We start from the raw sequence: 25,811 nt of genomic DNA on the forward strand, positions 1-25,811 counted from the left end.
CGCTGTATTGTGTCTGACACCTGTATCATTAGTGTTCATGGTGAAACCAGCAGGACAGGTACCCGCATCACCTTTATCTAACCTTCTTTATGTTTTCGTTATGTTTAATTGAGGGGAACAAACAGAGGCAGCCGCACAGACTTCAGCAACCTTTCACCGCGTTTATTTTGCTCTATTATCTAAGAAGTTTAACTTCTGTCGATAGTTTTATCAACAATGACTTTTTGAACTATACTTATAGCTTAACAAACGTTTACATAGGTTAAACTAGTATATACATACAATTGGCAACAAAACTAAGGCAAAGTCAATACAATGCTGATGGGTCAGTTAACTCCTGTTGTACAGGAGGTAATATTGTCTCGCGGGGGCGGTAAGATGGTAAGGCAGGGAAAGTTCGACACGTAGGTCTCCTTTCCTGTCGAGGGAGAAATTGTACATTCTATCTATCTATCTATCTATCTATCTATCTATCTATCTATCTATCTATCTATCTATCTATCTATCTATCTATCTACAAATTTATATATATAGATATATTTATATACTAGTATTCATGTATAAGATTCTACACCGAGAATATAGTGTAATATGTACAGCTGTGTCCATATGTACATGCATATATATATTGCATGCATATATATATTGCTACACAAAGGCTTTTACACGTAGCATATACCGTTGTGCTGTATGATATGGCTTCACACAGGCCAAATTGTACAATTTTCCGCCTCTCTAACGTTACAGACAAAAGAAAAACGGCCGAAAAGAGTTGGCGACAATCGTATCTACTTGCCATGCCTCTTGCAGCTATCTCTGACCAAGGACTGAATGACTCTCTTGCCAAGTCGCATGTTCGCTACAACAACTCTAAGGGTTTCTGTCCATGGTTTCCTGGATCCAGCCCAAGAAAGCGGACACCCGAGAGTTCACACTCGGCAGCTGCCGTCCACAGTCTTGGGGACCCAAACTGACCAGCCCGACTAGGTAAGCCGGCCCTCCGGACGGGAAGAGCACCACTGGGCCGCCGGCGTCTTCGCGGCGGCACGCGCCCACGCCGGCTGTATCGTAACCTGTGCACATCATGGTAATTTCAGAAAGCTTATTATCATATACAGCCGAGCATGTCTGGGTTGATACTACTAGCATGTTAGTTTGTAGCAGGACGGGTGATACCTCGCCTTGGTCGGAGATTGTGCCCCACCCGGTCACGGTAACGATAGTTCCAACCGGTGGCCAAGGGTCATGATCAGGACCGGGACTGTAATCTGGGAGGCAGATCGGCATGACGTAATCATTCTGAGATAAGGGAGACTCTAGCTTCAGCAGAGCGATGTCGTTGCTAATATACGGCGTTTCTGATGCCTCGGGGTATATAATGACCTTTTGGACTTCGACGAGATCCTTCAGTTCTATTTTGCTTATATCGTGCTCGCCAACAACTACCCAAACATCCTTCACGCGACCTAACCCATCAACGCAGCTCGCGGCGGTGACAACCCAGTTCTCGTTCAGCAACGCACCGCCACACATGACGTTACCTACAGGATCTGTGAGAGCGACTTGCCAAGGGTAGCTGCCTGGTACCGCAGTATTTCCATCCAAGATCTTGTTCCCGGTACCCGCCCGTGTCCAAGGTCTCCTTGGGACAACGGGACGACCGCACTTGTTGTAGGTGTAGATGGCCCTGAACCCAGGGAAGACCCGTCTGCGGTCACTCCAGAAAAAGATGGTAATCTTGTAGGTCTCAGACGTGAAGACCCGGTAAGGGCTGATTTCCTCCCCGCAGAACGGGCCTCCAATCAGGTTGGCCCCATCGAAAAGGCTAATCCAGTCAAAGCAACGCCGGCGCCAGGGACGGGTCGTCGGGATCCTCAGCCGGGGCTGCAGGTGGAAGGTGGGGAACTGCAGGGCGATGGTCCGCCCGGGCGGTGCCCTGATCTCGTACACACAACGGCCTCGGTTTGGGTAATCATGGGGCCAACCTGGGGACTCGATGGTCCCATTGTCTTCCGTGTAAATACCGCCGCAGTTGACCCACTCGTTGCCTTCGTATGTCGGCGTAGCGCTCAAGACGAGCCCACAGGACAGAGACAGACACAAGACACGAACCAGGAGAAACATCGTGGCAGAACGAATACGTCTAGAAGACGCTAGAGTTGCAAGAAAACGTCCAGAAGGTTCTGAAGTTGACAATTTCTTTAGACGTCAATGTTTCCGCCCTCAGGTGAAGGTACCAGTAGGACACGTTTTGACGTCATGGCAGTCAGGTGGAGAGGGAGGGCGCCCTTGACTTGCAGCTGTGAGGTGGTTCTACCGCTATTTTTTTCTTAAAGCCATCGGATTTTTACCCTGGGCAACTCGTAAAGGAAGTGTTCCTACTGTGACATGTCTAGCAGCTTGAATGGTGGATTGACCCCCATAAACACATAAATTCATAAAAGGATCAGACCGTCTCCCAGCCCAGAACAATGGCTAGGACAGATTACCATAATACTGGTAAAGAAATTCAAAATTTTTCTGTACTGGTTTTCATAGGAACATTATCAAACCATGCAGAATGGCTCAGATAAATGATCCAAGGAGGTCTCAATCAAATAAGATCCCTTGGATAATCAAGACAATACTATCTACAACTTTCAGGTTTGGGAAAATCAAGCTTGTTCAAATTTTCAAATCAACCCTGTCAATGTAGTGTCAGAGTATCTAATTGTATCTACATTTCCAACTTGAAAATGTCTTTCCCACATTAGCTTTGGTAATTGTGTGTCTAAAAATATGACTTGTAATTTTGGGTTATCTGTATCTGTGTCTACTTGTAGTCTAAGAAACCAGTATGGACTGTAGAACTGTACTCATAACTGCCAGCCAATGTCTCAAACTAAACCACAAGCCATTGTTGCTATTACTTTATTTCTGGGCTAAGTGTCCTTCTTGATGTGTAGCCATACTTTAATTTCTGATATCTGTTGTTATTTCAAACATAAGTTGAAGAGTAACTTGTACATGGTGAACTGTCTCTGGCAGACCTCCACTGATGTGCACCGTACGGCTGCCAGCAGCACACTGAAGCCTATAGTTTACATTATCCAGCCTTTATATAGTTTTACTGGGCCCTTTAAAATGACCTTTTCAAGCTAAAATCTACATAGGATATCCTCAGTCGATGAAATTATTCAGTCAATTGTGAAATGTACACGCATCGCATCTCATTGTGTAAACAAGAACACGTAACATCGTCTAGATTTTGCAAGACACCCCTCAATGATGGACTCTTCCAGCATGCACTCTTCGTTACAAAGATTATATTTTTTCCACTCAGTGGTCATGAAAAATTTGCCGAGGTGTGTTTAAAGGTCATTGCAGTATCAGAACCATTTTGTACTAACAGGCCAAAAATTATCCATGAAACATAACTCCTGGTGGACAGTCTGTTGTTTTCTGCACCAAGAGGGCCAATCTGATGAAAGTCGTGATGGTTTTAGGACATCATCCGACGTTGAGTAGCAGGATTGTTTTTTGTTCAATTCACAAACACCAGAAACACGAAATAATGAAGAATATTTGCTGAAAAAAGGGTTGCACCTGTCATTTACGTGAATGTTGACAAAATATTACAAAACGGGCCTCTAATAGAAAGACATATAATAATAAATACTCGATCCATACATACACTACCTACATCTGCTTAGAGACTAATGCAACCGAGAACAGAACGCAGCAGAACGCAGGCCAGATTATCGACACCTCAACGCAAATGGTCCTTTGAAAGTTTCATGGTGAAAACACCAAATATAAAACTTAGATTAGCCATCAAATACAGCGAATATATATATCCAAAGAATGAAAAAAAAATACAAATCTTTGGCAGGTGTCTTCAAAAAGTGATCTAGTTTAGGTAGTTCTTCAATCCGTGAGGTCTCGTTTGCATGCGCTCTGTTGTTCTTGGTGATGTATTCAGTGCCAAAGACTGGCGGGGTCAGTTGGTGTTTTTTTTTTTTTTTTTAAATTTTAAACCTTCTAGTCATAACATATCATTGGAAAGCTTCTTTATTGCCAGTTACAATTAAACTCTCAGCCCAATTAAGTCCTGTGATACATGTATTAGATATGGTAAAACATGAATACGCTTGTAACTTTCGACAGCATGGTCGGATTGAGATGAAATTCCACAGAATGCTGGTACTTATACTTTCAAATATAACACAGGTTTACTTTTTCTTGATATGCTGAATTTTGGGGTGAAAAACACATATTTTGGTTAAGAAATACATGTTTATTTCATGTGCCCCGTTCTCAGCGAAGGCAGCAGTCTGGACCCTCATATTTCTCCATATAACAGATTACACCAAACAGAATTAATTTGTCCGTGGCTATATTGCCGTATATACACGTGAACGCATCATAATTGTTTTGGGTCCAAAAGAGCCAAAATGGAATTTTTTAATCATTTTTTTTTGGTAAAAAATCTGCTCTGGAGAAAATTCTTTGTTGATTAAACCCAAAAGCCACGGATAATTTTCTTTATCATGCGATTATGTATTGAAATTGACTGATATACGTGGCAAAACTGTTGTCGTGACCGAGGACGAAGCCCGTAAATTTGACTATACATGGCCTTCAGCGGACATTTAAGGCCTGTGACAGGCAATTAGTGGTAAGACATGTACGTTACATGTTTGTAAGTGTTAAACGCGTGGTCGTATCAATACACAACAATTAATTGTCAAAAACCTTAAACTGCATGAGCTGGAGTAAGTTACAATTGAGGCATTACATGTCACTCATTGATATTTGAAAGCTGATTTATTTCCCTTTGGCAATATTAGGGCCCGAAAAATCGGATTTTGAAAGTCAATTTATTTAGTAATTTCTATACAATGTCAATGATTAGTTCAGACAACACTATCACAATGTATAGCGACATCCATGATGCAAAAATATGACTTCCTTGTAATGTGAGAACTCACTGAAAATCGGTGCCAGGCCAGGTTTTTGTGTAGGCTCACGAAAATAAGGGGATCATCATATGGCATGTTTTTGCACGGTTTTAAAATGCCCAAAGTATGAAGTTATTACACAAATGTGCTAGACAGTGTTAGTAAATGTCACTACAATAAAGATTTCGGCATTTTTTTCATTCCCATTTTTTGCCCTAATATTGCTTTGGTTGCCTTTAAGGGTTAAGCACTAGTACTACCGATGTGCATACATTGCAGGCTGCCAAAAAATGCCGAAAATTCCCCTTATCATATGTCCGTTGTTTCTTAGTATTATCATTGTAAAATCTTGTTTATAAAGCTAATCTGGCTGGTTGACAAACTTTTGTATTGAGGATAAGCATTGTGTGATTTACATGTATCATTGAAAAGCTTGTATATTTTCTTTCAAAATATATCAAACACTAAGCCTCCGGGTTACATTAATCCGACAATTTCAGAAACAGTGGGTTTGAACAAGGAGGTGGTTCTATGCACCCCCATACCATTTCCAGATTTTTTTTTGTGAAGATATGAGGGCACACTACATTTTTGACTAAAAATTGTCAAAAGTCGGAAATTGGTTATTTATGCCAAAACTGCTGATTAAGTCCCATACGCATATGTCCAAGAACACCTGTGCCATATTACAGGACACATGAGCGCAGAATGTATATTTCTTGTGTGTCAAAATGGCCAAAAAGCATTTTGAAGCGAAGTACGCCAAAAATGTTGATAAAGCCATATGCACATATGTCCAAAGCACGTCTATACCAAATTCCAGGCCATTATGTTGCAATACACAGCTAGCTACAGGACACCAAACATATAAAAATCACCAAAAATAGTAGAATTAAACGACTTACCGGGTATCACATTTTTATCCATTCATGGCGTCTTGAGCTGTGCTATAAAAACATTTTGGAACTCGTTTGTTACTCGTATCTTGGAGCGGTATCATTGAGCTAATGCTTTGCTCGGACGTCTTCTCATTAAAAAGAATATAAACATTTTGTAGTAGAATGTAGAAGTATATAACAAAGAGAGAGCTCAACTTTATAGACTGATACAATCTTTTTTTTTCTCTACTTCAAAGAGCTAAGTTATACAGACATATCTTTCTAGTGAGTTTAGACTAGCCTTTGACTATGAAACATATCTGCTCTTTCATTTTCACCATCACAAATTTAAGACGCTAGGAGAAGTCGAATTCACTTAGTTGGTAACATTGCGCTACGTTGACAATTTATATGCAACAGTACAGATTAGAATCCAGATCTGGAATCCCACTGGTACAGATTGGAATTGTATATATTACGGATTGGAATTCCAATCTGTACTAGTGGGATCTGGAATCCCACTAGTACAGATTGAAATCGCGCAAGTACGGATTGGAATTTCAATCTGTACTAGTAGGATTCCAGATCCAGCTTGATTCCAATCTGTACTTGATTCCCTGTTTGTGAAATTTGAAATGTTCTATATACCGTACAAGTGCATGATATAAGCTTTTATTAAAGCTAATTTTAACCTGTGAAAATGTTAGTAATTTGTATGTAAGTCATGTCTTTCTATTTAAGTAAGACGTCAGACCATGCATAGACGTTACAGTATATCCTGATATTTTGACACGAATGTTGTCTATTGTCATGAAATCCCACGCAGTTCAGACTCTCGCTGCCATGTGGTGGTTTTCTGTTTGATTGTTTGAATCGAATAGACCACTATTATCATTATACTGTGACATAAACGTATACTGTACATGTATCTGTAATAAACTATTCGTTAGTTGTGACCCGGACTTAACCCAGTGGGTATACATATAACATGTATTTCCGTGTATCTCCATGTACTTGTTTGTCTGCAATTAGCCTTCGGGCATGAACTTGCAATAAACTTATTAACATTGTGTCCTCGTTTGCTACATTACATGAGCCAATTTAAACTTCTGGTTACTCTACTTTCAGCTTGTCTGTTTCGGTAATTTGCAGTTTAGTGATGCTTGTCTCTGATAAAATTAGGTTGTTCAGTTGTTTTTTGTTCATAAAATATTTGCGACTATAGAAGATACAAAATGAGCAAATATTTATGCCGTTCGTTGCAAAACAATATCGGAAAACAGTTACTAATGTCGTAGAATGCCATTTTCATCTCATTTTTTGTTTTTGTCATGTGTATCAGTACAACTTATAGGTGGAAATGATTTTGAGCAAGAGTCTTCCAAAATAGATGCAGAAGAACAAAAAGTTTTTGGTACGGTATACCATGTTCTGTGTTTAGTAATTTGTTCAAAGCTCCACTTCCCTCCATTTACATTACTCGCCGAGTTGTATAAGATCCTCCACTTTGAAAAACAGTGGGTTTGGGATCGTAGATCTCAAGTGCAGCACTCCTAGGTATGAACAGTTTCAATACACAAGAATGCGTTATACTGGGGAACGTTGGGTTGGAGATTTATTTGGACGTATCTTTTTCAGGTTGTCGAAATTATGTACCCTGGTGGAATAGTGTTAGTATAGATGTTTCATAACGAATTCAACTTTTTGTTTGCCGAACCTTCATATTTTTCGCACGCTCGCATCAGGTTAACGGTGGGCACAGAGAATGGCATCCATATAATCGAATTGAAATGGCCTTAGGCCCTTTGTGATAGCTACGCGGTATTGTGTCTGACACCTGTATCGTTAGTGTTCATGGTGAAACCAGCAGGACAGGTACCCGCATCACCTTTATCTAACCTTCTTTATGTTTTCGTTATGTTTAATTGAGGGGAACAAACAGAGGCAGCCGCACAGACTTCAGCAACCTTTCACCGCGTTTATTTTGCTCTATTATCTAAGAAGTTTAACTTCTGTCGATAATTTTATCAACAATGACTTTTTGAACTATACTTATAGCTTAACAAACGTTTACATAGGTTAAACTAGTATATACATACAATTGGCAACAAAACTAAGGCAAAGTCAATACAATGCTGATGGGTCAGTTAACTCCTGTTGTACAGGAGGTAATATTGTCTCGCGGGGGCGGTAAGATGGTAAGGCAGGGAAAGTTCGACACGTAGGTCTCCTTCCCCATGTCGAGGGAGAAATTGTACATTCTATCTATCTATCTATCTATCTATCTATCTATCTATCTATCTATCTATCAACAAATATATATATAGATATATTTATATACTAGTATTCATGTATAAGATTCTACACCGAGAATATAGTGTAATATGTACAGCTGTGTCCATATGTACATGCATATATATATTGCATGCATATATATATTGCTACACAAAGGCTTTTACACGTAGCATATACCGTTGTGCTGTATGATATGGCTTCACACAGGCCAAATTGTACAATTTTTTCGCCTCTTTAACGTTACAGACAAAAGAAAAAACGGCCGAAAAGAGTTTGCGACAATCGTATCTACTTGCCATGCCTCTTGCAGCTATCTCTGACCAAGGACTGAATGACTCTCTTGCCAAGTCGCATGTTCGCTATAACAACTCTAAGGGTTTCTGTCCATGGTTTCCTGGATCCAGCCCAAGAAAGCGGACACCCGAGTGTTCACACTCGGCAGCTGCCGTCCACAGTCTTGGGGACCCAAACTGACCAGCCCGACTAGGTAAGCCGGCCCTCCGGACGGGAAGAGCACCACTGGGCCGCCGGCGTCTTCGCCGCGGCACGCGCCCACGCCGGCTGTATCGTAACCTGTGCACATCATGGTAATTTCAGAAAGCTTATTATCATATACAGCCGAGCATGTCTGGGTTGATACTACTCGCATGTTAGTTTGTAGCAGGACGGGTGATACCTCGCCTTGGTCGGAGATTGTGTCCCACCCGGTCACGGTAACGATAGTCCCAACCGGTGGCCAAGGGTCATGATCAGGACCGGGACTGTAATCTGGGAGGCAGATCGGCATGACGTAATCATTCTGAGATAAGGGAGACTCTAGCTTCAGCAGAGCGATGTCGTTGCTAATATACGGCATTTCTGATGCCTCGGGGTATATAATGACCTTTTGGACTTCGACGAGATCCTTCAATTCTATTTTGCTTATATCGTGCTCGCCAACAACTACCCAAACATCCTTCACGCGACCTGACCCATCAACGCAGCTCGCGGCGGTGACAACCCAGTTCTCGTTCAGCAACGCACCGCCACACATGACGTTACCTACAGGATCTGTGAGAGCGACTTGCCAAGGGTAGCTGCCTGGTGCCGCAGTATTTCCACCCAAGATCTTGTTCCCGGTACCCGCCCGTGTCCAAGGTCTCCTTGGGACAACGGGGCGACCGCACTTGTTGTAGGTGTAGATGGCCCTGAACCCAGGGAAGACCCGTCTGCGGTCACTCCAGAAAAAGATCGTAATTTTGTAGGTCTCAGACGTGAAGACCCGGTAAGGGCTGATTTCCTCCCCGCAGAACGGGCCTCCAATCAGGTTGGCCCCATCGAAAAGGCTAATCCAGTCAAAGCAACGCCGGCGCCAGGGACGGGTAGTCGGGATCCTCAGCCGGGGCTGCAGGTGGAAGGTGGGGAACTGCAGGGCGATGGTCCGCCCGGGCGGTGCCCTGATCTCGTACACACAACGGCGTCGGTTTGGGTAATTATGAGGCCAACCTGGGGACTCGATGGTCCCATTGTCTTCCGTGTAAATACCGCCGCAGTTGACCCACTCGTTGCCTTCGTATGTCGGCGTAGCGCTCAAGACGAGCCCACAGGACAGAGACAGACACAAGACACGAACCAGGAGAAACATCGTGGCAGAACGAATACGTCTAGAAGACGCTAGAGTTGCAAGAAAACGTCCAGAAGGTTCTGAAGTTGACAGTTTCTTTAGACGTCAATGTTTCCGCCCTCAGGTGAAGGTACCAGTAGGACAAGTTTTGACGTCATGGCAGCCAGGTGGAGAGGGGAGGGCGCCCTTGACTTGCAGCTGTGAGGTGGTTCTGTCGCTATTGATTTTTTTAAATGGCTTTTTCAAGCTAAAATCTACATAGGATATCCACAATCGGTGAAATCATTCAGTCAGTTTTGAAATGTACACGCATCGCATCTCATTGTGTAAACAAAAACACGTAACATCGTCTTGGTTTTGCAAGGCACCCCTCCAAGATAGACTCTTCCAGCATGCACTCTTCGTTACAAAGATTATATTTTTTCCACTCAGTGGCCATGAAAAATTCGCCGAGGTTTGTTTGAATGTCAGTGCACCACCAGAACTTACAACAACAAAGAGCCTTTTATTTTGTGTCACACCTGTTACTTTTTCATGCTAAACATTGAGGAAAAAAGCTGCCTTCCTTATCAAGAAAACTAAGTGATCAGACGAGTTTAAGACATGTTTGAACACACAGAGCAAAGTACAACAAACTATAAATCCTTTACTCTTATTTTTTTATTCTTTCACGTCTCCTTCTTGAGTTTTGACTGGGGTTGGGACTCCCAACCACACCCCGACTGCCAGCGGACAACCACCTGCCAACCAGTAGCCAAGCCCATTCACGGTTGCGACTACGCATGTGCAGTGTCAAAGGTGAAGGCCCCGGCTTGTTAACAGTTCTCGTCTAGACACTGTGTAAATATATATAGCTAGATTTGCAAAACAACGCTCCGACGGGTTTTGTTTGCGTCTCAGGGGCCTTTACCTTTGACACTGCACATGCGTAGTCGCAACCGTGAATGGGCTTATATACCTGGAGTAACAGGAACAGATATTTGTCCCAAATTCCCAGTTGGAAAAGCGATAGAAGGTTTTACATTTTAACCGCCTTGTCCCATTTAGTTGTTTGTCAGCCCAATGCTTCGTGCAGCTGCATCGGTATGCCTAAACACCTCAACCGACCTCATCCGACCTCACCCGACCTCACCCGACCTCATCCGAGTCTAAAATGCAGTGTATACGGGGTAGGGACATTATTTGACGTTCTGGATACGTTAAATATGCAATTATGAATGCAAAACAAGCAGCAAACTCTAAGTATTTACCAGTTTTTATAAGTTACTCCGCTCGTTTTCATGATAGAAGATTTCTAGCCGCCATATCGGAGTTGGATCATACCACTGTTGGGGTCTACATGGGGAAGTTCTTCATACCTTTTTTATCTATTTTTGTCCGACAGGACGATAAGACGGTGGGTACTAATTACATTTTCATCACAAACCACTCATAGAAACTGTACACAATAACTGTACACAGTATCTGTACACAATAACTGTACACAAAGTGTTTTTCAGCCTCGAATACACGCACGCAGTGTGTATTCTTTGCGCCGGCCGTCTTGACCTCCCGTTACCTATAAAAACTGGTAAATACTTCAAGTTTGCCGCTGGTTTTGCATTTATAATTGCATATTTAACGTATCCAGAACGTCAAATAATTTCCCTAACCCGTATACACTGCATTTTAGACTCGGATGAGGTCGGGTGAGGTCGGATGAGGTCGGGTGAGGTGTTTAGGCATACGCAGCTGGGTGCATACGTGACCAAAACTTCATTCACCCAACATGACGTCAAGGGTTCAACGTACTCTTGGCTTTCATGGCGTACCCACACATATTAAGTGGGGGTGGGGAGCTTTTGCCTTCTTATGTTTCAGAGATATCATGATCAAGATATTACTTTTTCGTACTACATCGTCATAACTGTACTCTATTGTAGTAATGTTGGGAGAGTTATTTTGCGGGAAAAAAAACTATGACTTTGCCTTTTATACTCAATTGGTTGAGGCCACCCCTGTCGATGTTCTTTGGTACCTCCCAATTGTATTCTTTTTCTTCGGGTTCAGGTATCACATACTTACTCGGTTGCATAAACAACAGTATCTGAAAGGGTGGGCAAGTGCAGGGCCGCAGTTTGGCAAACTGTCTTGTATTCTGAAATTAACGTTTTCACGACTTTTTTCAGTAACGTTACGCAGCTTGTTGTAGTACAGAGATGAGTATAAGCTAGTTCGGAGTTGCTACTACGCATGTGCAGTGTCAAAGGTGAAGGCCCCCGCGACGGAAACAAGACCCGTCTGGGCGTTGTTATGCAAATCGAGACAATGTGGAGGCGAGCACTGTTTCCGTCGCGGGGGCCTTCACCTTTGACACTGCACATGCGTAGTAGCAACTCCGAACTAGCTTATTTTGCAGCAAGTCGTGACGGCTGTTCGCCACTATGTCGACCTCCCGACATGTCTGGTGGCTACGTGCGTGTGTCTGCTGGCATATCTGTATCTCCGGCGGCCCAGGAACCTACCACCCGGACCCCGGGGCTGGCCTCTTGTTGGAAACATCCCCATGTTCGCTAAGGTTTGTTTGTTTCTATTGCATAGCCGGTAAACCGCATGGAGGCTAATAACACACCAGGTTTGTACTGAAGAGTACAAGCTGCATATCCGGACAGATTTATATGATTCACACACGCCGGGAAGGACCCCTATTCGACCCCTTTTCGATACGTTTTTTTTTGGTTCTTTAACGTTTGAGGTGTGGCTGTCCTCAAACACGGGGACTCCATTTAACGTCCTACCCGAGGGACGTCCCTAACCGAAGCTAGGTACTCATTTTCACCTGAGTTAAGTGGGGAAAGTCGTGATAAGTGCCTTTCCCAAGGGCACAACGTCAACGGGACAAATCAGGGAACCCCGGATTCGAACCCGGTATCTCTGTGGGTTCTGGGGCCAAACACCCTGCCACTATGCCACCGCGACGCCACCGGGTGAGTACGAGTCGCTACCAGAATACGTACACTAGATGCGGGAAAAATATTCAATAGCCAAATGCATCGAGTAGGCGTATGCAGTGTCAAAGGTAAAGGCCCCTGAGACGTAAACAAAACCCGCCTGGGCATTGTTATGCAAATCGAGACTGTCGAAACGCCAACTGCACTGTCAAAGGTAATGCACGGGGACATACCGTGGCCGACAAGAACAATATGCAACACACACCTAGTTTGGGTGTGCACACACCTAGTTTGGTGCGTCCACACCTAATTTGGGTGCGTCGACACAGCAAGTTTGGCAGCGCGTCCACACCAAGTTTGGCAGTGCGGTGTACACCGCAAGTTTTGCAGCGCGTCCACACCAAGTTTGGCAGTGCGGTGTACACCGCAAGTTTTGCAGCGCGTCCACACCAAGTTTGGCAGCGCGTTGACACCAAGTTTGACAGTGCGGTGTACACCGCAAGTTTGGCAGCGGTGTGCACACAGAGTTCGAAAGGCTTTGACACCGGCCTCCGCTCTACAATGGACGGTCCCTTCATCATGTCAAAGTTGTCCATGGTGGTGAAAATGATAATGAATTTTGCTGCAGAGCTTTGAGAGAGAGAGAGAGAGAGAGAGAGAGAGAGAGAGAGAGAGAGAGAGAGAGAGAGAGAGAGAGAGACCGCAAAATTTCGCTGCAAATTGTTTATGATTCACACATTGCATGCATGTATCATGATGGTGAGCAAAAGGCTATACATGATGACCGGACCTGGCCAAAACACTTTGAGACTTGTCGATCTAGATCTGTAAAGCCAACAAAAAACTTTTAAAAACCAATGAAGAAAAAAAAAATATGGTACAACAAAATTGATTTCGTCCTCCAAATGTATCAGAGAAAACTCCTTCGGTGTTGTTTTCATCTTTTTCACCTTTGACCTGATGAAGGGACTGTACATTGTAGAGAGGAGGGGTGTAAGCTTTGCGAACTCTGTCTGCACACCGCTGCCAGACTTGGTGTCGACGCGCTGCCAAACTTGCGGTGTTCCTGTCGGCCACGGTAGAAACAAAACTGTCAAAATTAAACAGGTTTTCTCTTTGCGGTGACAGAGTAAGCGAAAACCACGTCTAATGCCGATATGCCGGCGTTCGGGCCTGGCGTCGGCACCACAAAGAGACGCATGGCGTCTGTACTTGCAAATAAGTAAATTGTTTACGCATTCTATTTGCATAATCTATGATGGAATTTAACCCGTAGCACTCTGCCAAACGAAGGACTTCTACACATACATGACAGTACGATATATGTAATTTTGATAGAGAGGACCATCATTTTAAATAGATTGTACTTATTACGGCCGCCAAGACACAAATGCACTGTATTTCCAGGTGTCATAATGGCTGCCTACGGACCACGCTGGAAGCAACGGCGCAAATTCGCCCTGATGACTCTCCGGGACTTCGGCGTCGGCAAGCGGAGTTTGGAGGGCAATGTCAAAGAAGAAGGAAACGCACTGGTCCAGGAAGTTCTGTCGCAAAACGGACAACCGTTCGATGTAAAAGTCATGCTGCAAAACGCTGTTTGCAACGTCATTTGTTCGATTGTCTTCGGGGACCGATTTGAATACGGCGACCCTGATTTCCTGCGACTGGTTGGCCTTTTGAACGCCGTAGTTGAAGCGAAGCCTACATTCAGTGATGCCCTTTCAATGCTTCACCCCGTGTTTCGTCACCTCCGCCTTAGCAGATCATCAATGCAAGGAAAGATTGTGAAAATGTTTCAGGCTCTCCAAGAGTTCGGCGGTGAACAGATAGAGAAGCACAGGGAGACCTTTGACCCAAACGACATCCGGGACTTTGTCGACGCCTTTCTCCTTGAGCAGCAGCGGGCTGAGGACGAACAAGCTCGGGAAAACTTCGCCGACAAGGAGCTACAAGAGGTGAATGAATGAATGAATGGATGAATGAATGAATGAATGATTGAATGACTGAATGAATGACTGAATGACTGAATGACTGAATGAATGAATGAATGAGATTGCACAATGGAGGAATTGGAAGAGGTGTAGATTTCGTTTTAAGGCACCAACAACATATTTATGCAGTTTTACTCTGAATAATCACGAATAAATACTTGGAATAGTATTGGGGTCCATGCGGACCCAGGTTAACAGATCAACCAGTTTAGGCATGTTTACGGTTGAAATTCTATGAAATAAGCTAAAAATTTGTTTATGATATAATCTTGTACTTTTTTCTTCTACAGTATTGCCAAAGCAGCATTTTTTGCATCCAAAAGACCTATTCGTTATCTTAAAGTACATAAAATGTGAAAAAAATAAAAAAAAAAGGGAAAAATTGGGTATTTTCATTTTTCTTCTTTTCTAGACAATAAAAAACTAAAAAGGTCAGACTGTGTTTTTTTTCATAAATATTGTCGCCGCAGAAGTTCACTCATCATTCGAAAAAAAAATGAGGTAGTCCTATACTGAAGATTTGTGGAAATAACAAAAAAAAACTGTGTTGGGTTCAGCGCGGACCTCAGATTGACAGATCAATCAGTCTAGGAAAGTATACTGTTCGGGGTTAAAGTAAAAAAAAACCCATACACATGTAGAAGAAACTGACATGTTTTAAACCCCCAGGTGCTTGTAGACTTGTTCATGGCCGGTACCGAGACCACCGCCACCGCCACACGATGGGCCTTGCTGTACATGATGGTGAACCCGGAAATCCAAGAAAAGGTTAGTTCCCCATAACTTTTTAGTAATGTTACATATCATAAACAACGCATTTTCTGGCTTCAGTTCTAGTCGGGCTCAGTTTAGGTCTGTAGCAGGATGGGGTACAAAAGACATATCATGGTGGTCAAATTCATGCTCCGAAACTCCCATGTCCAGCCGAATTCGAACGCTGTTCCATGATGTCCCCAATTTATTGTTTATTTACAAATGTTTTGCCGTTAGCAAAAATGTTGCCTCGTGTAATCCGATACCTTGTCAAACGCGCGTAGCAGCGGGAAAGAATACCTAGAGACAGACCACCGTGATATGGTGATTCTAAGAAAGGAACTATATTCATGCTTGTAAGATATACGGTTGAAGATTGCAGACAATAAGAATAAAAAAACAAATATTCCTCACAGACTGAGAACGCAGAACCCAGAAACGTGGGTCTTCTGTCATATCTGAACCGTTATAATGTTCGATTCGGATGTTCCTGACAATTAATTCTATATATTTTACCGCATTGCCTGGGCTTCAAAGTCGTATTGCGGGGAATGATTCGAACACGCTTTGCATGCACCGGTTGTGCTACTGTCGAAAATTCACATACCGGATTTGGACGTTGGAATCAATATTGTTACCTCCATGAAATGTGGCATGGAGGTTATATTTTCAGTTGCGTTTAATTTGTGAGGCTGTGTGTCTGTCTGTGTGTCTGTTGGTCAACAGAATAACTCAAGAACGCCTGGATGGAATGGTTCCATATTTGGTGTGATGGTAGGGTGTAACAAAAACTGGAAATGGTTAGATTTAGATTTTCCCTAGGTACTGCAGCGGAAATTCCGGTTTTGATATCTCGCGTTCTGGACATGCTATGGTCACGATTTTTGAGCAGTAGATAGCTCTCATGCTCTGAAAGTAGTCACATAATCTTGGAACCTCTAGCGGTCAGTTCAGAAATTGCAGGGGCGTTTTTGTCAAAGGTTTCCGATAGGATAGAGGATAATTGAGGAAGGGAATAACGGATTTTCATGATTTCTTATATTTAGGTAGCTTTGACAAAAATGTATGAAATGAAATAAGAATTATGCAAAATAAGAGGTTATTTGCATAATTAATGAGGAAACTGTATTATTGCAGTTTTTTAATGTATATCTTGACCCTAACATACTGTGGTATTGACATTTGGGTGGCAGACAGCTTTTGACGTCAGGACAATATGGGGTAAGTCTGGGCCCCCTAACATTTAATTTTGGAACTGCAGGAGCGTCTTTGTAAAAATATTCCAAAGATGATAACTGAAAGAAAGGAAAGACGGATTTCCATGAATTTAGGCATGCAGGTAGCTTAGGCAGAGATGTACAGAACTAGATATATATTATGCAAATTATGACTTAATTAGCATAATTGATTAGGGAATGCTATAATTCCATCGTTTGCCGTAAATAAACTTCAATAAATGTAACACATGGAATTCATGGCGTACTATGCATTGAAATGTGAGTTTTTTTTTTGCGGGTGGGTATGAAATAGATGATATGCAACACTGTGTATTCTATATATATATATCATGCTTATTACCACAGGTTCATCAGGAGATAGACTCCGTGCTGGGGCAGACACCGCCGTCCTACGCACAACGGAACCTTCTGCCCTACACGAATGCGACCCTAGCGGAAGTCCTGCGAATGAAACCCATCGTGCCCGTCGTTGTTCACGCAGCGTCCAGGGACACCACCCTCAATGGCTTTAACATCCCTCAAGAAGCCAGGATTTTGGTATGAAAAATTACGATTTTAATTATTTCTTCTATCTGTACATTGATCCATCCATCAATCCAACTTGTATTCCTTTTCAATCTATTCAATACATCTATCTACGTCAGCATCCACATACCCAATGACGACTGGCTCTCCTCTTTCTCAGTTTCTGCCAGTCCGCATGCGCACCTTTTTCCATTCTTTCTGTCCCCTCTTTCTCTGTTGGTTCATCAATCCATCCGTCCATCCACATTTGCACCTGTCTATCCATGTCTATATACCTGTCTTTTTTTCGTCCCAGTGCCATTCATTCAATCACTCATAGGTCCATTCATGAAGTGGATTATTTTATCGTTCATCCATCCATCTGTCCGTGATGTGTTACAGATCAACGTGTGGTCCGTGCACATGGACCCTCAGCTGTTCCCGGAGCCGAACCAGTTCCAACCGGAACGTTTCCTGGATCCGGACGGAAACTTCGTCAAACACGAAGCGATCATCCCGTTTGGTATCGGTGAGTCAGCTCGGGAATTTTGTACATATCTACCATGAGCCCACGTTGATGAGGCCAATTGCTGTATCTATCTGCTATTTTGCTTCGCTCACTCTAATTTTTGTGGCGGTGACAGCAAAGGACCAGATAAGTTATGATACCATGTATACCGAGGCACAGGCGGGTTATCAAAGTTATTATCATATAGCCTGTCCAAACTGAATTGAAAGATGTAAAAGGTATCGCTCTGCACATCATACCGCTTGTCAGCCACTTAATGATGATCCTGGGCGTCTCCTCACGGTTTCTAGAATTGAGTCCAAATATGTATCAAATAGCTGTTTGAGGCACCTTACGTTTTCCAATGCTTAAAAAGTGGTGGTTTCATACTTAAAAAGGTTTGGGGGTCGAGAAACTGTCCTTTTATCTAAGTTTCACTTCTATTGAATTCATCTTTTTTGTCTTGTCATGTATTTTCAGATGATTTAGGTATATTGTATGCATATTTGTTTTAGAAAAGAAAGGTACGTGCTACAAATTCTAATCTGTTCACCATCACGATGGTCTAAACAGTAGCTGTTTCTTCTCAGAGCCTATTGTTTAGTACTCCACCCACCCGCTGGGCCACAGAGCCCACGCGGCAGTGGATGGAAATTATATAAAAAGTTCACCAGTTTAATGATCGATTCGATGCTTACAATATAAAATGAAAATAAGCAGTTGCAACAAACATTCATGGGCTTTAAGAATGTGTAGAAAGTGGGAAATGTCAAATGAGAATTCCCCGCGTTCCAGGACGCTAAAAGCGTCACCTCCAGTCAATAAACTTTGACCTTTAACACAGCTAACTTTCTTAGATATATATCTCAAACATCGATTGAAGCCTATATTAATTCGATATTGGTCCTTCAATTCGATCAGAATGGAATATTTTTGATGTCTTTGCAATTTTAACTCATCTTGACAATTTTGCAGTACGTTTTCTCCCATAGTTCCAAATAGCCGAATCCAGACGACATGCAAATGAGCCAACATGGCGGCGATATGTTGTTCTTTTGATCGGTGTTTTTTTGGTCAAAAGTTAGCTGTAAATTTTGAAGATATGGACCAATATATACGTTTTACCTTTATGTTATAGTTTCCACGCGGTACTAAGAACATGTTGTCGAGTTATAATGAGTTCTGTCGGCCTGGATCACCGAGCCTTATTACAGAGCCCCATTGTCTTCGATCACGCTTTCATGCAAATCACCCTTTTGTTACCTGCGCTTTGGGCGCGATTTTCAAGTTGTGAACTCGTCCAGCGTGTGTACTCAGTATTCTTGTCCCGCAAGTTACAGCTTAATTTTTTATCGCTCAGTGATTCATTTTTGGTTGGGTAACGATTGTGGAGGTTAGATTATATTATACGTGCTGAGCTTGTGTTTTTATCCTACATTACTAGGCATGTTTCATTTCGCCCTCGTTGTTCTCTTACAATACCTTGTATTATTGTGAGACAGTTAACCAGAACACAAATTGTTAGTACAGTCAAACTTCGGTTAACGACCGGGCCTACAAGACACCTCTTGGCTCATGATAGCCGCTTTCTTTCGATCCCGATTTTCCCCCCGTTGCGAATTGGCACAAGAATGTTAGCGTTTTGGCGGAGCCAGGAGCCGTCACAGTTTGTCTTTCGCGACCGTGACGAACTTGATTTGCGACAGTTCTAAACGACCCAAATGTTGCCGATGACGAGGCTGTGTGGATGTTCATCTTTTTATTGATAACTGGTGGGAAATCATGGAAAAGTCGGTCTGTTTGGTTTGGGTTTCGGACGGCCGGGCAGAATACCGAGCATTCAAGATGGCGCCCACGACGCCATATTTAGTTATTGGGACAGTCTACTGTAATGCGGGTGGAAATCTACCCTGGGGGCCAGGCACCGTATATCGGCTAGCCACCAAGCAACGCGCGCGCGCCCAAGCTTTCCCGGCCCACCCTCCCGCTGTCCCCCGAAGACCGACCCCGCCCCACTCTCCGCTGTAAACCCAAAATCTGCTAGCCAGCAGATTTTGGGTTTACGCGCGCGTTGCTTGGTGGCTAGCCGATATACGGTGCCTGGCCCCCAGGGTAGTGGAAATCTTAAGAGCTGTGTGTTTGTACTCTACATTTTAACAATATATCTTGTCAATTCATTCCTCACAGAAGGATGCTTTGATAATTGGAACATACATCAAATAATGTATGGTGTGGTAACATATATGTCCTGAAAATAAAAGGTGTCTGTGTTTCTTGTTCACCCATGCTGCGACGAAATGACATTTTCCATGTCAACAACTTCAGGCGTCGGCAATTTGTTACAAAGAACTTTTTCCGAAAAGTACAAACGCCAGCTCGTCATTATCTCTACTTGAAAGAAAGGTCGATCGACAAATTGAGCACCGATGGAAAAATCCGTCCAAACTGTCTCTGTATATTAGCATTTGATTTTTACTTTGTGTCTTGATTTTACCCATGCTCCGGAAGAACAAAAGAAATGGCTAGCGACTATTTTTGAACGAGAACGTTTTCAAACGGCGGTTAAATATTTCAGTACAAACACGACTGGCATATTTTCCAGTACACAGGTTTTCTTGGAAGGTGCCGGATAAGTTTAGCAGAAATATACAAGTATGTTACTTACTGACAAAAGGCTTAACACGCGGCTTGGGTTCCATCCAGAACATTTACATTTTGTATCACACAAATTTTTCGAGTTTATATTTCTGATTTTTCGTTAAACATTATGTTTAGTTCTGGTCATGTATTCCCTGATTTGTGCTCTTTTTGTAATGGAGCCGAGAAATTGGTTCCATGTGTACTTGGCTTGAGTAGAGAGTCTAGAGACTGTCACTATTGAAGCAAGTAAGTGCTCTTTGTTGTTTCTGAATTTGTGAACGAAAACAAGTAAAAATTGTGGGATTTTGAATCGTCTCTCCTGCCTTGAATATTTTCCGTCTCTGTGTAAAAGATATTCGGCAAGTCTTAAGAAATATTTAGCCTTTCTGACCGTTTTCTATGAAGAGTTTGTCGCCCCCAAGCGGCTAGGTACAGTTGTTTACAAATAGGCAAACTTCCGCTTGGGTTATTTCATTCGTAGGATGGGCAACTAGTTTCTTGGAAAGAAACACATACGCCTCAGTTTGGGTTCGTTATGGAGTCAAATGTTTTGAAATTATTAATACATTTATTAAAAAGATTCTGTAACAGCAAATACGTGGGCATGTTTACTATTTTATGAACAAAACTAGAGTTCCACGACCTCATACCTTCGCCAAATGATTTTAACCATTGTGACTGACGTATTAGGAGTGTTTCTCATCAATTATAAATCATACCAGTTGATTGTCTTAAAATATGACATGTCCAAAGTATGAGCTTAACAAAGTATGAGCTTAACAAAGAAGGTGATGCTAATATTGATCATCAATTATGCAAATGAGGCCCTTATCAGCATAATTTGATTCAACGATGTTCACATTCACATAAATTCCCGATGCCACAAAAAAAGTCTTAAGTTAAATGCATGAAATTTCCGTCATTTACCAGTATGGAATTATAGTAGTTTCTCATTTAAGTATGCAAATAAGGCCTACATTTGCATATTTTCTATCTTCAACATTCCTCTCTTCCTCAGTTACAATTTGAATAGTCATATCATGGCACAAAGCAGATTTTTAAAGTTGCCTCATTAATTATGCAAATTAGAATCTGATTTGCATAATTATCGCCCAATCATTCTAAGCATCACACAAGCTATCGACATACCAAAAATCATGACCATCCATCAAGGCCATCTTGAGTTATAGTATTTTCTCATTAATTATGCAAATGAGGTCTTCATTTACATAGTTCATATCAATTGATATTTCTCTCTTCCTCACTTACACATGTCACATGTTTCAGAGTCCTATCATGGAATTTGGCGGATGTATAAACTTTCCTCATTAATTATGCAAATAAGATACTGATTTGCATAAAAAGTATCTAATCATGTTCATCATCACTCAAGCTATCTACTTACCAGAAATCATTGCCATCCATCAAGCCCTTCTGGAGTTATTCCCTTTCAAAGTCAGATGCAAAACCTGCTCCTGCAAAAAAGACAGGCCCAAACCCATACCACTTACTCTCTGTCCAAAGAGCTATCTACCACTCAAAAATCAGTTCCATAGCATGTCCAGAACACGAGATATCAAAACAGGAAGTTCCGCTGCAGTACCATAACAAGCCGCTAGGGGACCCAAAATCTTATCATTTCCTAGTCTCATCAAGACCTACCCACCTACCAAATATCAAGACAATCCATCCAAGCCTTCTCGAGTTATGCTGTACATTACATACACACACACATACATACACACAAACGCTACCCTCTGCATAACCTTCTCGGCGAAGGTAACAATAATACTCACAGCAAAACTTCGACCCGTAATACAGTAGTCTGTTCCCACTGGCGCCATCTTTAATCATCATTTTGCCACCTGGCCGTCAAAACCACAAACCTTTCGATTTTGTCAGCCACGCGCCAGCTTTGTATCACTTGTATATGGGCATTTTGACCACTCTCTCTCAACAACAGTATTCTGGAAATAATCATGCCCACACTTGGCATTGTTAAAATGTGCTATGTACGGACAATTGAGACTGACTACAGGTACGCATATGAATAGGACGGTTCGCGGCAAAAAGCCACAGGGGGGAGATAGAAAGGAAAACATTACTGCGGTCCGCCTGTAAAAGCGTCAACCAATCACGGACAATTGCCGGTGGTGATAAGCGTGATTGACATGTTATAATCATCAATATTCATGCCCCACAATTGGGAATTTTTGGACTGGTTTTTGACCATCGTGCATTTTTTTCTTCAGGCCACCGAGTATGTCTTGGCGAACACCTGGCCAAGATGGAGCTCTTCATGCTGTTTGTCTCCCTGATGCAGCGTTTCACCTTACATCTGCCAGAGGGCGCACCTAAGCCGTCCATGTTGGGATCGATCATTCTGCCCGTTGTTGTCAATGCGCCTTCCCCTTTTGAATTCTGCGCAGTTCCACGCGGATAGCTTTAAGGAAAATTTTCATGGAATAAAAGGACTCTTTTTTACACCACCAAGATATTTATTTAACCGACGTTTCGGTGACCATCTGTCACCTTCTTCAAGGCAATTTTGACTGGTTGACATTGTACTGCAGCACAGGTGTCGCTGCTTATAGTTCTTAAACTTATTTACATATTCAACAGGGAATGACTTGAATAAATCTCTTGGTTGTGTAAAATACAGTATTTTTATTCAGTGACTTGCCAACCTGATGAAACTATTAACGGAAAAATATTAATGGTATCTAAAAATGCCTATTGAGGAGAGAACATGTAAATACCGTACAGGGAAAGCAGTGGAGGATGAATTAATTTTAATTACATTTTTAACATTGGCCACAATAAAATTCTGAATGAAGTAAACTATCCATTGAATTTCTTGACATTTCAAACAAAAATCTCTTTGGTTTTCACACATAATTTACCAATCATGAAAAGAGCTATCTTTCAGCGCACGTTGTTTATATACCAAAATGGTGGACAATTCATTGCATGCAGAAAATAAGTAAAACTCTCGAAATAGTCAGTTATATTTAGAAAACTTGTAATTTTGCTTTTAATTCCTTTATATACGTTTGTACCAGTGTTTTGCTTTGTTTGAAGTTAGTATTCAGGCATGGTTTTGCAAAGTAAGTTATTATTATGATTATCATCATCATCACCATCATCATAATAATTATCATCATAATCGCTGTCGTTGCTGTTTTAATCATTATCACTTGGATCATTATTACCAGGATTATTATTACTAGGATTATCATTACTAGGATTATTATTACTAGGATTATTATTACTAGGATTATTATTACTAGGATTATTATTACTAGGATTATTATTACTAGGATTATCATTACTAGGATTATCATTACTAGGATTGTCATTACTAGGATTATTATTACTAGGATTATTATTACTAGGATTATTATTACTAGGATTATTATTACTAGGATTATCATTACTAGGATTATTATTACTAGGATTATTATTACTAGGATTATTATTACTAGGATTATCATTACTAGGATTATCATTACTAGGATTATCATTACTAGGATTATTATTACTAGGATTATTATTACTAGGATCATCATTACTAGGATTATTATTACTAGGATTATTATTACTAGGATTATTATTACAAGGATTATCATTACTAGGATTATTATTACTAGGATAATTATTACTAGGATCATTATTACTAGGATTATCATTTTTGAGCAGGTGTTGAAGAAATCTAAAGAACCAACAATTGATTTAAAAAAAAGTGTCATTAACTGAGTATAGTTTTCTGATTCACAGAGGTATTGAATTGGTGATTACGTATTGAGTTGATCATGTGACGTAATTGTTAGTGAATGTAAAGACGTTTTAATTGTGTCTATCGTAGATTTTAGCTTCTTTTTGTAAACGTTCGATAATGGAAGAGTGCATTATCAGAACATATTAGGTACTTTTGTAGTTCGCATATTGTTTTGATATTTTCTGCAACATTTTTTTGATTTTATGTAAGCAACTTTGTTTGCCTTGCCTTTCATCACTTATGTACTTGAATGTAAAGATAGAGGGAATAAAGTCAGTTTGGCAGTTTGGAATGCACACATGAATGTATGGTCATTCTATTAACACTCGAATATAGCGTTTTTTATATATATTTTTTTTTACTTCGGTTTTTGACAGACAAGGACGACGTGGCACTGCACTCAGGTTTTTTATAACTTTCATTAACACGTACAGATATTGTACACCCATTTTGGGGTGAAGTGAGGAAAGTCGTGAAAGTGCCTTTCCCAAGGGCACAGCGTCGGTGGCGCAAGGGGGATTCGAACTCGGGACCTCTTGGTTCTGGGCCGAATACCCTGCCGTTACGCCACACGAATATGGCGTTACAACACCTCTCTTCCGTCCGTGCATGTTATGTTTCCCACCGGCGCACTCTCCTCTGCAAAAATTAGAGTGGATGGCATCCATTATCATTGGTCAACTGAACACGTACATATTTCTACACATAATATGATTAACTGCAAATTTTGGTTGTAATGAAGAAAAAAAACACGAAAAAAAGCAGCGATCCTTTATTTTACTTCGTAATAGATTGTGTAAATTGTGATAGTTTTAGGAAATAATCGGAGATTGTGATTTGATTTATATATGTGGCTGTTATAAAGTACAGATAAGCAAGCTTTTTTGTTCAATTTACAAACACCAGAAATACGAAATAAGGCCGCAGCAAGTAAATTCTATGGATGACATCCTCCGCAGACTCCAAAACTAATGAGATAGGGCGAAAAAAACAATATGCCTATATTTTCAAATTTTGAGATCATAAATCGTGTTAAACAAGAATTGAGGCGACAAAATATGATATCATGACCAACAGGTCTTTTATTCCTGCATTCAACCAATGAGGTTTCATATGTAATATAAAACCTCATTGATTCAACAGTTAAATTGTCCTTGCAGTTGTGTAACGTTATACACCTCAATAGACTTTAAATGCAGAAAAGAGCTTGTTGTACCGTCATCTGAAGCAACTACACTGGGTATTCATATGCGACGAAACATCTTGTGTATACAACTCAGGCAGCTAGAACCGAGGACATTATATGATGTCCTTGCTAGAACAAATGCAGAAAACAGCTTGTTATACCATCATTGGCAGGAACTACCTTGGGTATTCATATGCAATGAAACACCATAGACTGTCAACATTAAACTGTCCTTGAAGATGTGCTAATTGCCCCGTCCCCCCCGGGGGTTGACCGATGATGATGATGATGATGATGATGAAGATGTGTATAGAGATTAATTAACTAGAACAAATGTAGAAAACAGCTTGTCATACCATCATGGCCATTTGACAGCACTAGCAGACGTTTACGACATATTTGCCAATATTTGGCATGTTGACCACCGTCGGAGCACTGAAATTTCTTGTGTTTTTTTTCGAAATCAAGCGAAAATTAATAAGCGCGCTGATGTCATCCATAAAAATTACTTGCTGTGGCCTAACGAAGAAAATCTGCTAAAAAAAGGCTGTATCAGTTCTTCAC

At 41.5% G+C, this 25,811-nt stretch overlaps 2 protein-coding genes and 1 long non-coding RNA gene across 3 annotated transcripts; 2 read left to right on the top strand and 1 right to left on the bottom strand.

Annotated features, from left to right (window-relative positions):
• Positions 1-141: 141 nt before the first annotated feature.
• On the bottom strand, positions 142-10,460 carry LOC136437552 (ovochymase-1-like). The gene is made up of 2 exons (XM_066432168.1): positions 8,487-10,460; positions 142-2,208 (listed from the first exon to the last, which is right to left on the bottom strand). Exons 1-2 carry the CDS (start codon positions 9,735-9,737, stop codon positions 871-873), a joined length of 2,589 nt encoding a protein of 862 aa, XP_066288265.1. The 5' UTR covers positions 9,738-10,460; the 3' UTR covers positions 142-870.
• A 3,528-nt stretch (positions 10,461-13,988) lies between these two features.
• On the top strand, positions 13,989-15,438 carry LOC136436971 (cytochrome P450 2J4-like). Its single transcript, XM_066431395.1, has 2 exons — positions 13,989-14,604; positions 15,310-15,438. Exons 1-2 carry the CDS (start codon positions 14,062-14,064, stop codon positions 15,421-15,423), a joined length of 657 nt encoding a protein of 218 aa, XP_066287492.1. The 5' UTR covers positions 13,989-14,061; the 3' UTR covers positions 15,424-15,438.
• Positions 15,439-16,713: 1,275 nt separating this feature from the next.
• On the top strand, positions 16,714-24,357 carry LOC136436978 (uncharacterized). The gene is made up of 2 exons (XR_010756120.1): positions 16,714-17,664; positions 22,536-24,357. It is a non-coding gene; the product is annotated as an uncharacterized lncRNA (long non-coding RNA).
• Positions 24,358-25,811: the final 1,454 nt, after the last annotated feature.

The sequence above is a fragment of the Branchiostoma lanceolatum genome, chromosome 6 (assembly GCF_035083965.1).
Source record: "Branchiostoma lanceolatum isolate klBraLanc5 chromosome 6, klBraLanc5.hap2, whole genome shotgun sequence".
Classification (NCBI taxonomy): Eukaryota; Metazoa; Chordata; class Leptocardii; order Amphioxiformes; family Branchiostomatidae; genus Branchiostoma; species Branchiostoma lanceolatum.

Excerpts from the sequence above, each read along its gene's own strand:
- LOC136437552 (XM_066432168.1), bottom strand. The coding sequence starts at position 9,737 with ATGTTTCTCCTGGTTCGTGTCTTGTGTCTGTCTCTGTCCTGTGGGCTC. Across the intron at positions 2,209-8,486 it reads AAACCATGGACAGAAACCCT|CGTCTAAAGAAATTGTCAAC; the intron begins TAGAGTTGTTAT and ends CGGAAACATTGA.
- LOC136436971 (XM_066431395.1), top strand. The coding sequence starts at position 14,062 with ATGGCTGCCTACGGACCACGCTGGAAGCAACGGCGCAAATTCGCCCTG. Across the intron at positions 14,605-15,309 it reads CCGACAAGGAGCTACAAGAG|GTGCTTGTAGACTTGTTCAT; the intron begins GTGAATGAATGA and ends TTAAACCCCCAG.